Source organism: Antedon bifida, chromosome 5, assembly GCF_963402885.1.
Source record: "Antedon bifida chromosome 5, ecAntBifi1.1, whole genome shotgun sequence".
NCBI classification, from domain to species: domain Eukaryota; kingdom Metazoa; phylum Echinodermata; class Crinoidea; order Comatulida; family Antedonidae; genus Antedon; species Antedon bifida.
The window spans coordinates 11,567,441-11,581,705 of NC_136230.1; the positions used below are offsets into that span (position 1 = coordinate 11,567,441).

At 34.2% G+C, this 14,265-nt stretch overlaps 1 protein-coding gene across 1 annotated transcript; it reads left to right on the forward strand.

The window, feature by feature from the left end:
* The first annotated feature begins 1,671 nt into the window (after positions 1–1,671).
* Positions 1,672–11,882, forward strand: LOC144843321 (uncharacterized). Its single transcript, XM_078700115.1, has 5 exons — positions 1,672–3,183; positions 9,110–9,196; positions 10,307–10,375; positions 11,641–11,733; positions 11,856–11,882. The coding sequence occupies exons 1-5, from the start codon at positions 1,672–1,674 to the stop codon at positions 11,880–11,882; spliced, it is 1,788 nt and encodes a 595-aa protein (XP_078556241.1).
* Positions 11,883–14,265: the final 2,383 nt, after the last annotated feature.

The window sequence follows — 14,265 nt, forward strand, 5'->3', positions numbered from 1 at the left end:
CAAAAAATCGTTATAATTCAATGTCACTCACTTGAAAAAAGCCACGGCAAATTAAAAATAAAACATCACGGCAAATTAAAAATAAAACATCGCGGCAATTTAACCAAAATACCACGACAACTTAAAAATGAAACACCACGGCAAATTAGTATTGAAACACCACGGCAAATTAATAATGAAACACCACGGCAAATGCCATCATTTTCCTTCAGTTAATTACCGCCCTGGTCCGTGTGCAAGCGTTAGCGTGGTATATTTACACCCCTGTGAGTGGAGTGTAATATATAGGTGTTTTATATAATAATGGTATGCAGTATAACTATAAACGATAAAAAGAAACGAGAAACATGTGTTCTTTTATTATTTCATAGGCATAACATAAACAACGTCTTGTTCTACGTACACGGCCGAAAAAAAGTGTGTGGCGTATTTGGCGTTTTATTGATTTGTGTTATAGACACGGCGATTACTGCAATCATTGTTGTATACTAAATTACATTGAGTTATTCAACCGGCTGTAGGGTATATATCTGAGGTTAACAGACCACCAAAGCATAGTCGTACACTAAACACATGTACTATCGAGGTGCTGCATTACCAAATGTTCATTTCGTTTGAAGTGTTTTTCGATCAAAGTTTATTATTAGTTCGTCGAAAAAAATCCGTACAGTATTTAGGAAGGATTTCAAAACCCACCCCTGTTTCGCGCGTACGGTCTCCCCTTCGGGGAATTCGGCCCCGCCGTCGGGCAAATCCTGGCACCACCACTGATTCACCATCACCTCCTAACAATTCAATGTCTCATGTAAGCATATATAATCAAACATACCTAGATTTTCCAAAAATTACCAATGAAAACAAAAACTGTACAATTTGACAACCATTTTTTCAAAGTACCATTGTTTACATTTGCTAGGCCGATCGATGTTAATTTTCAAAACTTCGGGGTGGAAATAATTTCGTAAAGTCTGAGAGTTATGCTTAAGTACTTTACTATTTCAAAACAATCGGTAATTAACAAACGTATAAGTTATATTCTAACAAATAGTATAAAAATGGCTTTATAATATTTATGACGAAATTGATTTAAAGTGTACTAAATAAAAGTTATAAACGTCGCGAAAGTTGAACGAGATTCAACCACTTCACACTAAGGCACATATCACCGTCTAACAATATTGAGGGCGCTTGAATGTTTCTATTTATTTTACATTGGTTGAGACAGCTGAGTGTTGGGTCAATGTACTCGGTATAAAAACTTAAAATCCACTGTGGCAATAGCATCCACATGGTATTTATTTAATTGTATACCGAAACAATAGTACGATGTAAATAGCAACTGCAGGCCTGACAAGCAAGTTTTAATATCCTCATTCACAATGTGACTGTCAATTGCCAACATCCATCGGGAAGCAGTCAAAATATTGCCTAAAAAGGAAATTGTAACAAAGGTAATGAAAACATATGATAATTTAAAACTGAATTTAAATATAATAGATTCATTATCATGTGGTTTCAATTAAGAGTTTGCAAGTTATTATCTACAGCATTACTGAAGCTGTGATACCCGAAGATCTTGAGGTGGTGTGGATCCAGGTTAAAGTACCATCTTGTATTGGATCAATACTATGTATATGCGCTGTGTATTACCCTCCGAGGTGCAACCATGCAATGCTGCTTTCTGACCACATTGTGACAACAGTGGATAAGATTCGAGGAACACATAATAAAGCAGCATTTATTATACTAGGCGACTTCAATGAATTTGATACTGATGAGTTAGAAAACCATCTCTTACTTAAACAAGTCGTTCTTTTCCCAACTCGCAAACAAAATTGCCTTGACAAAATTGTCACTGATGTTGATAATGTCTACGAAACACCCATAAAGCACAGTCCATTGGGCAAGAGTGACCACTGTGTTATCATTTGGAAGCCTTTAAATCAAATTCGCAAGCCTACCTCAAAAGCCTTGATCACAAGGCCATTCAGAGAATCTTGTATTCGATCGATGGGCCAATGGATAACTCAGGAATCATGGGAGGAGGTGTATTTGGCAGAATCAGGAGAGAAAATGGCAGAAATCCTTGAAAATATACTAAAACAAAAATATGAAGAACATTTTCCGCAAAAAGTAATTCGACGACGAAATAATGAAAAGCCGTGGATGAACTATCGCATACATAAATTGATTGATGAGCGACAAAAGGCATATAGATCTAATAATATAAATTTATGGCGAAGCCTAAGAAACAAAGTAAAGTATGAAATTAACAAAGCTAAAGAGAAACATTATAAGGATAATATAGAAGGACTAAAAAATGCACAACCCGGTAAATGGAATAAAAAAATTAAAAACATTACAGGATATAACAATAAGTCAGACAATGTTAAATTAAATAATTATGGTGAATCTGTTGAAGAACAGGCTGAACAAATTAATGAACATTTCTCAAGAGTATGTTGCCAGCTTCCACCACTCAGATTGGAAACACTTCCCTCGTACTTGCCTACAAAACCACCCCCCAAAATATACCATGGAGAAATTTGGAAGAGTTTAAACAAATTAAACTCCAATAAATCTGGCCACCCAGATGATATTCCGGTGAAACTCATTAAGCTGTTTTCTTTTGAAATAGCACAACCCCTGTTTTTAATCTTTAATACCTGTCTAAACGAAGGGGTGTTTCCAACTGTGTGGAAGACCGCATCAATTGTACCAGTACCTAAAGTTAAAAAACCGACAATGGTTGGCCAATTACGACCTATTTCACTAACTAAAATATTGGGTAGAGTATTTGAATCATTCCTAGCGGGATGGTTAAAAACGGATTTCGAACCAGTATTGGATTGTAAACAGTATGGTAACGTGAGAGGAACTAGTACAACACATTACTTAGTAGATATGTTGAATACGGTTATATCCAATATTGATGTGCCAGGGACCTACGCCACATTATGTACAGTTGATTTCACAACTGCGTTTGATAGGATAAACCATAATGTTGCTATTTCAAAGATGATAGAATCTGGTGTTAGACCGTCGATAATTCCAACGATTAGCAGTTTTCTGATGAATCGCACCCAGTGTGTGAAATTTAAGGGACATTGTTCTGGACTAAGAACTATAACGTGTGGGGTCCCCCAGGGTACCAAACTGGGACCCAGCATATTTACTGTTATGGTGAATGATGCGGGTAACACCACTGATAATCGTTGGAAATTTGTGGATGATCTAACACTGGGAGAAATAATTAATATAAAAAATAATAGTACAGCATCAGAACTTCAATCTCATTTAGATTCCTTGAGTTGTTGGTGTAAACAAAATGACATGCTACCCAAGCCTTCGAAGTGCCATGTTATTAATATAAATTTTATGAAATCCCAAATAAACTATCCCCAATTTACTATAAGTGGTGAAAAAATTGATACTGTACATAGTATGAAATTATTAGGTCTTGAGCTACAAGACAATTTAGGTTGGGATATCCAAATCAAAAGTATTATCTCTAGAGCAAGTAGAAGAATGTTTCTTCTTTATGTATTGAGAGGCTATAGTGCACCTATTGGTGACATGTTAAGTATTTATCAACTCTATATTCGACCGCTGACTGAGTATGCATGTGTTGTTTGGCACTCTAGCATTACAAAACATCAGACCAATGAAATTGAGAGGTTGCAAAAGCGAGCGTGCAAAATTATACTTGGCCAGGACTATGAGAGCTATGATACGGCACTTACTCAACTTAAAATTACCAGCCTTGCTGAACGTAGAGAAAAATTAACATTAAAATTTGGAGAAGGTATCCTTAAGTCAGAGAGACATCGTAATATGCTGCCTGCTGAAAGACCTAATATATCTAGATTACGTAACCCCAATAGATTTACATTACCTAAAATAAAAACTAACCGATATAAAAATTCAACGATTCCCTATATTATAAACAAATTAAATTCCTCCTGTGAAAAATTAAATTAAAAAAAATATATAATGAATGATTGTGCAATATTACCGCCTAAAATAATCAAATGAAGAGCACTGCAGACAACGTTTAATATTAATATATACTGTAAATTTTTTTTTTTTTTTAAATTTTCTTTTTTGTATTTGTATTTTCCGAAATTTAATATATTTTTGTAGATTTTTAATGTTGTGAATATTTTAGTGAATAATTGTGCAATATTGCCACCTATACTAAAAGATAATAATAATAATCAAATAAAGAACAGTGCAGATAGGTTTTAGTATATTATAATGTAAATTTTTCGTTTTTTTAAATAAAAGTGCAATTGTATTTTCCAAAATTTTGTATATATTTTAAGATTCTTAATATTTTAAATTTTAGTGAATAATTGTGAAATTTTGTAATTGTATTTTCCGAATTTATTATTGTAGTTTTTATAGATTTCATTTCAATATTTTTTATTGTAATACAAACGTTATTAGCTATGTGCTATTGTTTTTGTAATTTTATATATACCGTAATAAATAAATAAATAAATAAATAAAAATAAAATATTTATTTATTCCAAAAATGGCCAACAAAAAATAAACGGTGACCATTGTTGTCTAGGGATGCAAATTTAAAATGTAGCCAAGTTTTTATTTTAAATTCTAAATTAGGATGTTTAATTACTATGTTTTTTAAATAAATTTTAAGCCGAAACTAAAAATATAGATAATGGTTTTTGAACACACTGCAGTTGTTTTTCTTCAAATGGATAGCACCCTATTTCAATTATAGCACCCTATTCTATTTTAAATGGATAGCACCCTGTTCCAAATGGATAGCACCCTGTTGTTCTAAATGGATATATAGCACCCTGTTTCAAATTGATAGCACTCTGTTTCAAATGGATAGCTCCCTGTTTCAAATGGATAGCACCCTGTTTCGAATGGATAACACTCTGTTTCAAATGGATAGCACCCTGTTTCAAATGGATAGCACCCTGTTTCAAATGGATTGCACCCTGTTTTAAATGAATAGCACCCTGTTTCAAATGGATAGCTCCCTGTTTCAAATGGATAGCACCCTGTTTCAAATGGATAGCACCCTGTTTCAAATAGATAGCACTCTGTTTCAAATGGATAGCACCCTGTTTCAAATGGATAGCACTCTGTGTTTCAAATGGATCACTCTGTTTCAATTGGATAACACCCTGTTTCAAATAGATAGCACCCTGTTTCAAATGGATAGCACTCTGTTTCAAATGGATAGCACCCTGTTTCAAATTGATAGCACCCTGTTTCAAATGGATAACACTCTGTTTCAAATGGATATCACTTTGTTGAAAATGGATAGCACCCTGTTTCAAATGGATAGCACCCTGTTTCAAATGGATAGCACCCTGTTTCAAATGGATAGCACTCTGTTTCAAATGGATAGCACCCTGTTTCAAATTGATAGCACCCTGTTTCAAATGGATAACACTCTGTTTCAAATGGTTATCACTCTGTTGAAAATGGATAGCACCCTGTTTCAAATGGATAGCACCCTGTTTCAAATGGATAGCACTCTGTTTCAAATGGATAGCACCCTGTTTCAAATTGATAGCACCCTGTTTCAAATGGATAACACTCTGTTTCAAATGGATATCACTCTGTTGAAAATGGATAGCACCCTGTTTCAAATGGATAGCACCCTGTTTCAAATGGATATCACTCTGTTTCAAATGGATAGCACCATGTTTTAAATGGATAGCACTCTGTTTCAAATGTATAGCACCCTGTTTCAAATGGATAGCACCCTGTTTCAAATGGATAGCACTCTGTTTCAAATGTATAGCACCCTGTTTCAAATGGATAGCTCCCTGTTTCAAATGGATAGCACCCTGTTTCAAATGGACAGCACCCTGTTTCAAATGAATAGCACTCTGTTTCAAATGGATAGCACTCTGTTTCAAATGGATCACTCTGTTTCAATTGGATAACACCCTGTTTCAAATGGATAGCACTCTGTTTCAAATGGATATCACCATCTGTTTTAATTGGATAGCACCCTGTTTCAAATGGATAGCACCCTGTTTCAAATGGATAGCACCCTGTTTCAAATTGATAGCACCCTGTTTCAAATGGATAACCCTCTGTTTCAAATTGATAGCACCCTGTTTCAAATTGATAGCACCCTGTTTCAAATGGAAATGATGTGGATCATCATGACACTTGACAGCATTTGGTGATCATAAGAACGTAAAGGTAAAAAGATACTCAATATAGAATTGATTTGTAAACGAAATGTATTATATATTTGGTTACTCCTGTAATGATGTAAACACTTTACAACAATTGGTACTACTAATCATGTATAAGAATGTAAGATGCACATAATATATTTGTTAAAGTACATTATACTGAAAATGAAACTTATAATACAGTATACATATTATATAAATATTAGAACGTTACTACGAATTTCTAATGTATCTCTAAATGATATTACTAGGATTTCTACAGTCAAAATGAAAAGAAGGGCTGACAGGGTGCATCCCTGTCTAATACATTTTTCATTTCAAAAGCTTCTGAGCTCCAGTCGTTGTTCATTACATAATGAATATTCAAATAATAAAATCTTTATATATTCATAAAGCATCAAAGTATATTGTGGGGAATATTATATAAAATTACATCGGGAGAAGTGGTGATAAGACCTTTTGTTTTAAATCCAGATACCCCGATAGCCGAGTTGTTGAGTAAGCTCTCAGGAATAACTGTGGACTATCAGTCCCGTTCGGACCCTGGGATACTTCTGCCAATGTTGCAAGTGCTTCTTTGGCCGAAACGCCCCACTGTTTCGCGGTTTCAAAAGTTGTTTAAACTAAATAGTGTATTTTATACCAAATACGATGGACGTATTTATTGAAATAAACGCCCAACAGCTCCCCAATAAAACATCACTTAGAATAATAATCGCCCATCCACATTGTAGGCCTATGTATTTATAACAAAATTATAATATTGTAATAGAATTCATCGACTACAATTTATCAAGAATTTTTTTTTTACCACTTTTCATTATGTTAGAGGATTTTATTTGATTATAACTATTACCATATTAAAACTAAAACAATAAAAGTATCCCTCGAATAAGCACCTACCTCAAATAAATCCGCCACACCTGTTCCCCAAAAGGCCTACCATCCCCCTCCCCCTCTGCCCCATAGGGAACATTCTTCTAAAACCTTTAACCCGAGTCATTATAGATTGCCTGGACTATTATCATTCTGAGAACTATCGTCTACACTTCCTAGAGGGGGAGGGAAGCGAGCTCACCCTCTAGTGTTAAAAATGTTTGTTATTTTTATTAAATGTGTACATTCTTTTAAAAATGTACACTTATTTAGAATAAAAACGTAATGATCTGTAGTTTCAAACAAGACTTTTTTTGTTAATGCCACCAACTCTCTTTATTATTTTGTGTTTGTCGCCCTCTAATTGGAAAAGGTTGTCAAGGGAAAATTAATATGGCTGCGCCCATGCAAGCACGTTGATATGTTGGCTAAACTAGTTATTTGCAGTATAAAACAATCACATAGAAGCTATTAAACATTAATGAATACGCAATGTAGTTGTCCATATCAGGCACATTCAACTGTACGGTAAATATCTGTACCCCTTTGATTGAGTTTACATGTTACAGTTTTATTTGCTATGTTTGTGTTTATAAATTATGCCCTAGGGCTAGCCTAGGCCTGGCCGTAGCTAGGCCTAGGCCTAGCCTAGTTCTGGTCTAGCCTAGGCCTAGCCCCTTTATCTTATGTATGTTTGATTACTATTGCAGTTAATCGTTGAAGATCATATCAGGTCAACGCATTTTAAAGTAACAGTAACCAAGTTGTCTCTGTGTTTGTTGTATTGCGGCATCTAGGATTGTCAATGAGGATCATTCACAATTATAATTATATTGTACAACCAGTTGATTTGTATGCATGTTATCAATTTTTGTTATTTTAATCAAATGTGTACATTCTTATAAATGTACACTTATTTATAATAAAAACAACATAACAATCTTGAGTTTCAAACAAGATTGAATTCATGCTTGTTGAGAAACAAATTATGGGATCTTTAATAGAGGGCGGTATATACTATAAATTACCAGAGCCATAAATATAAAGAGTTACGACATTGGATTATAGTCACGTGATATGCAGATCAATTTGTGTCAAACTTGTCTCCGTTAATGCATGTAAAGTATAGGAGCAAGAAAATACTTTAAACTTTTTATTATATTTAAAAAAATGTAATTGCACATTTTACGGTGAAATATCGATGTGCAGAGCGTAAAGAAATACTTGCGGCAAAGAATATTGCACGCGCGTGCGCTAGTACATTATAAAGTTCGATTGATTGAGTCTCCGAAAGTTTGTCTCAAAAACACACAGAGAGCCATATACTGTATAAAAAGAGGGGTGAATTTGTGTGTTTTTTGTATTGGTTCTTCTTTGATGTATCCTGACTTGCATGTAGGCCCTAGCATTTATTATTTTGTTATTATAGACACAGTATATATATGTTACCAAATTAATACCATTAATAAAATTAATTACTAAAATAAAAATGGAATATAAGCGTTATTTCATAGACAAAAAAATCTAAAAATAACGCATGAACTACAGGAAAACGCTATACAAAATAGACGCGCGCGCCCTCAGCGTGCGAATTCTTTGACACAAAAATGGCTTCTATTTCTAATTTTCAATGTTGTAACTAAGTTATATATATGGCATATGTTTGTATTGGCATGATGGCTATATTAAAGCATGGAGCTATAAACTTTTATAACTCCATGATTAAAGGCTACTGACATGGTTCAGGATTTAATGCTCTAAGCGCATATTAAACACATCACTTGCTCACACAAAACAACCCATTCTTCAAATTGAAGACTTTTACTTACCAAATTTACTAATTTGTATCATGTGACATTAGTCATTTTGTTGCATTCAGTGATAAGTGACATTAAATGGTCCCATTCAAGTGAAAATGATGATGTCATGTGATAAGCCAAAAATGTGTAAACCAACCAATATAGACTAAAATCTGAGCCTTGCTTTTCGTAATGGACTTTGTTTAAATACCAAATTATCATATTCTTTTTTTTTTTCAGAGAACACTTAAAGAGCAAACCTTTTCGATGAGTCTTGATAGACCCGAGGGTGGACTTGATGCCCTGATGCAAGCTACTGTCTGCAAGGTATCTAATTTTACCTATTTACTTGTTTAATGACTCATAATTCACATAACTCACTCACATAATATTGATGGGTCAAAAGTAGTTTTATTATTTTATGTTTATATTGATTTATCTATCAATCAAAGGATGTTTCAATACTATTAATTTAATTTTAATGTATTAACAATTTATAATTGATTTCTCTGACATACAATAGTGGGCCTACTGTGATCATACTGTTTACAATGTTTTGTTTGATTTGTGTTTAATTTAACTGTTTCTTTTGACTAAGTTTTATAAGTTAAAAAACTTTTTTTTTTCTAGAGAAGTGATTAACTTTATTAGAACTACAAAATTGCGTATTTAAAGTCTTTTTTTATTAAGACTTGAGATTTGAGAGATAGCTGGCTCATTTGAGGGGTAGCTGGCTCATTTGAGAGGTATCCAGCTCATTTGAGTGGTAGCTGGCTCATTTGAGGGGTAGCTGGCTCATTTGAGGGGTAGCCGGCTCATTTGAGGGGTAGCCGGCTCATTTGAGGGGTAGCCGGCTCATTTGAGGGGTAGCCAGCTCATTTGAGGTGTAACTGGCTCATTTGAGGTGTACAGTAGCCGGCTCCTTGAGGAGTAACTGGCTCATTTGAGGGGTAGCTGGCTCATTTGAGGGGTAACTGTATCATTTGAGGGGTAGCTGTATCATTTGAGGGGTAGCTGGCTCATTTGAGGGGTAGCCGGCTCATTTGAGGGGTAACTAGCTCATTTTAGGGGTAACTGGCTCATTTTAGGGGTAGCCGGCTCATTTCAAGGGGTAACTGTATCAAAATGTAATTGGCTAAAATATTTAGTCATAATTTAATTATTGTAAATAATTAATATTATTATAAAAAAAATTCAAAATTAAGACCAAAGCTGTGAATAATTTCCATGTGAAGAGTGGAGGTTATCTGCTGTGTTTTTTCCTACTTTTCTATTTTGTACCATTTATGAATTAATTTTCATCCATCAATTTTTTTTATTATTATATACCACATTGATTTAGAAAAAATCTTTTTTTCTTATATACCACATTATGAGTGATTTCATAAGTGGAAGAAAAAAAAAATTGCAACCAAATGTTTTTAATTTTTCTTTTAGGTTAGCGTGCTGACCTTACCAAACGATGGTGAATGTCATTTAGATGATCAAGGAAATTATACTCATTCTGTAAAAAATGTAACTAATTTTCTAATTTAATTTATCATTGTTGTGTTACTTATGTAAATATGGACAATAGTCCAAATATGAGATTGAATTGAAATCATATAAAAAACACAATTAATTAAATTACAATAATAATAATACGGTCAACCCTACCAACTGAACTCTCTGAAAACTGAAAACTTTCCCAAAACCAGACGTTTCTTGAATTTAAAAATTAATTTTTACCATTAAAAACCAATTGTGAATACCAGAATTGCCAGACATTTAGCCCAGCCCAAAGATTTCTGATATTGGGAGAGTTGACTGTATTATCTATTAAAAATCCACATAATTCTATCAGAGGGGAAACAAGACAAAATGGCGCATGCACTATCTGAACCCACGCTTTCTCAAACGCATGTCAATTTCCTGTTATGCATTCCACTCCCTCTTTCCTATTATGCTAAAAAGAGGTCAATTCAAAGTATGATTGATATAGATATTTTACATTTACTTTGTTTATTTTCAGGATTTTCCATCTTTAGGACAGCTTCATGAGAAATTATTAGAAAGAAATGTCATCATCATCATCAGTCGGCTGCGGACCAGGCGACTACAAGCTTTCTCCAGCCACAACGGTCCTTGGCTAACTCTGACAGCTTACCAGCGGTAATCATGCCTTCTTCATCCCCCAAAAGCTGTTGGATGTATCTCAGAGTTGGTTCTCTGCCTTCCTCGTTTTCTTTTCCCATGTTGAGGAACATACAGAGCGTACTCTTTGCATGGTTCGTCATCAGGCATTCGAAGCGCGTGGCCCAGGAAAGAAATGTAATTCCAATTTTTGCAGTAGCAAAATCAAAACAGCGTGACGATCCAGCTCTTTATCGGGTACTTGAATATGTTGAATCATAAAGATAGAATACATTCTAGTATCTTGTGTTAGTTCTTTAGAATTCTCCACATAGTCCTATTAGTGCATGGGTTTAGTACAGAATATCTGCCACTTGATCAACTTATATATATATTTTTCCCTGAAAAATTATGGTTGGATATGCCATTTTAATGTCATGTAATAGTTAGTCCATTCCAAAAATTGGGTGGGAAAAAAATGATTTGCCTACCTGCCAACAGTACAGCATCTACCCAGATCAGCACGCCAAGAGATGACCCCTGCTCTTTTTCGAATAATTTACCAAGTTCTTTAACATGTATTGTACAAGGGGCCAGCAGCTTTATGTCCCATCCAGAGTATGAGGTATATTTTAATTTTTATTTCTTCATTTCAACAGGAAGTTGTAAATGAGTTTTTCCCAGGTGGATCTGTGGGAACACTAGCTAGTGATTCAAGAAACATTATTGAACTTGTTCGTAGTAGTTATGATGTAAGTTTGCAGTTTTTCATAGCAACTTTATTTTTATTTGAGATTTTTTCCCATTAGTTTTTTTTTACCAATTATTATGTCAAACATTTATGCTGTTTGTGGAACAATTTTTTTATTTATAGGCCTTTATCGAGTGGAAATATAATTAGGCATACATGCCATTAGAACTTCTTTTTCTACAGACTTGACGATGAATAAAGTATTGACAATTGTTAGTGATATTGCAATATATTTTTTTTTTTTTTTATATAGTATTTATATGCATTTTTAATGTTTATACAAATTATATTCTAAATGTTTTTTATACAATCAGTGCAATAGGAGATCTACTAGATATAGTCAGGCAGCGTTTGTCACTATATTAACTTTACTTCATATATTTAGCAAAGTTTGATTTTTCACTTTTAAGTGATCAAGGACATCACAAGAAACAACTTCCAACTTGTTGTCCAAATTCTAAACGCGTTTTTCATTCGCTGGGGGCGCTTTTTCAAAATGGCCGTCTATGCTATCAAGTACTTAGCAACCACTGATCGTAGAGACTTGGTTTTAGTCTTAAAATGTTCGTAAGGTACATAATTCTATTCACTATAATGGAACATTTTGCCCTAAAATGACCGGAAATACTATTTCTGACCATTTGACCTTTAACCTGATTTTATCATATCTCAATAACTATCGGTCAGAAAGAGTTGATATTTATCCCAAATTGTTCAGAAAATACATGTTTCTATTTGCTTTAATGCAAAGGTTTGTTTCAAGATGGCCGGAAAAACCATATCTGACCTTTGACCATAACCTGTGTGATATCCACAACATGTTGGTTATTATAGATAACATTTTTCGACAGATTGCTCAGAACATCCATATTTGTAACACATTATTGATTTTTCAATTATTGATGCTTTAAAACATTCACTTAAGCTTGGAAATTAAAGTTTTAAAATAAATAAAAGCCACTCATTATCTCCATACATAATCCTAGCCTGTGATTGGCTGAAAGTTCAAGCAGATTAGATTTCATGAGTTTAAATGGTAAGTGTTTTTTAAACCGATTTAAACAGTGTTTGCTGGGAAATCATACTTATTATTAGTACATATACATTTACTTGTATAATAATGTACCTATGCTGATATAAATGTTGTACAGAGAGGCCTTAGTTAAATAGTTATAAACTAGTTCCAGCCTATTTTCAGCAGGCCTGTACAGAAAGATGATACAAAAGCAGCATTAATCCTAATTATTGATGGAATGTGTGTCGTCAATATGGTAAAGAAGTTGTCTGATAAGTTCAATGCTTCTGACTTTGCATCTGAATTTGTTAACCTGATTGTTGGTATGAGCAAACCATATGATGAAGTTCGTCTTTTATTTGATCAATATCTATCAGGATCTTTAAAAGAATCTACACAAGATAAGAGAACACAGAAAACAACCATTCACTACCATGTCAATGACAACACTGAGATTAAGAACATTAAGACATTTTTATTGCACATAGAGACCAAAGCTGAACTTACAAAATACCCGTCAGAGAAGATACTTAATCACTTCAAGAATAACACGAAGAAGGTCCTAGTAACACATCACACGTCCATGATGGCAAACTGCAATCTCTCAGAAATTATCATGATGCCAGAGATGACACACGGACAACACACATTGGAAGAAGGGGACCAACTGGTCTTATTGAATGCCTTGATTGTATGAACAAAGACCCAAGTGCCAATGTTGACATATTTTCTGTAGATACTGATGTCTTTATCCTTTTAACAGGAAGCTATCCTCTACTTCCTCCAATGACCACATTTTGTAGGAAAAGAGGGGAAAAAATACCTATATGGGAATGCTATTACCGACTTGGAAAACAAATATCAGCAGCACTGATTGGATGGTACGCATTTAATAACACAGGTACATTGCTGGAAAAGGAGTGCCCGCTCATTTCAAAGCACTTATGAAATGTGATGATGAAATACTAGATGCATTTGCTGTATATGGACTGACCTCTGAAATACCAAATTGGATTTTCAGGCAAATGGAAAGATATGTTTGCATATTATACACTACTTCTAAGATCAAGGCAGATTATGTCACAGACTTGAGATGGATGTTATTTGCACAGAAAGGCAAGGAAGGACAACAATTACCTCCAACCATGGGAACTCTTAGACCACACGTTGAAAGAGCATACTACATGTCTATTGTATGGAATTCATCATGCAAGCCAACTCCATCTATTCCACCAGCAACTGACTACTCCTGGCAACTAGAAAATGGTCACTTGAAGCCGGTATTTTGCAACAATCCACCAGCACCAGAAGCTCTTCTAGAAATTTGTAAGAAAAACAACTTGCTCTGTACTGATGCATGAGTGTGGTGATGGATGTGAGAATACAAAGGACTCGAATGTAGAGCTAGTAGACGATATCGATGAACTTTATTGACTGGAGAGGGTAATCTGACTATCATCAATATTGGTATGTATTTATTTATTATAACAGTTCCATTGGTGATTTGAAATATTGATT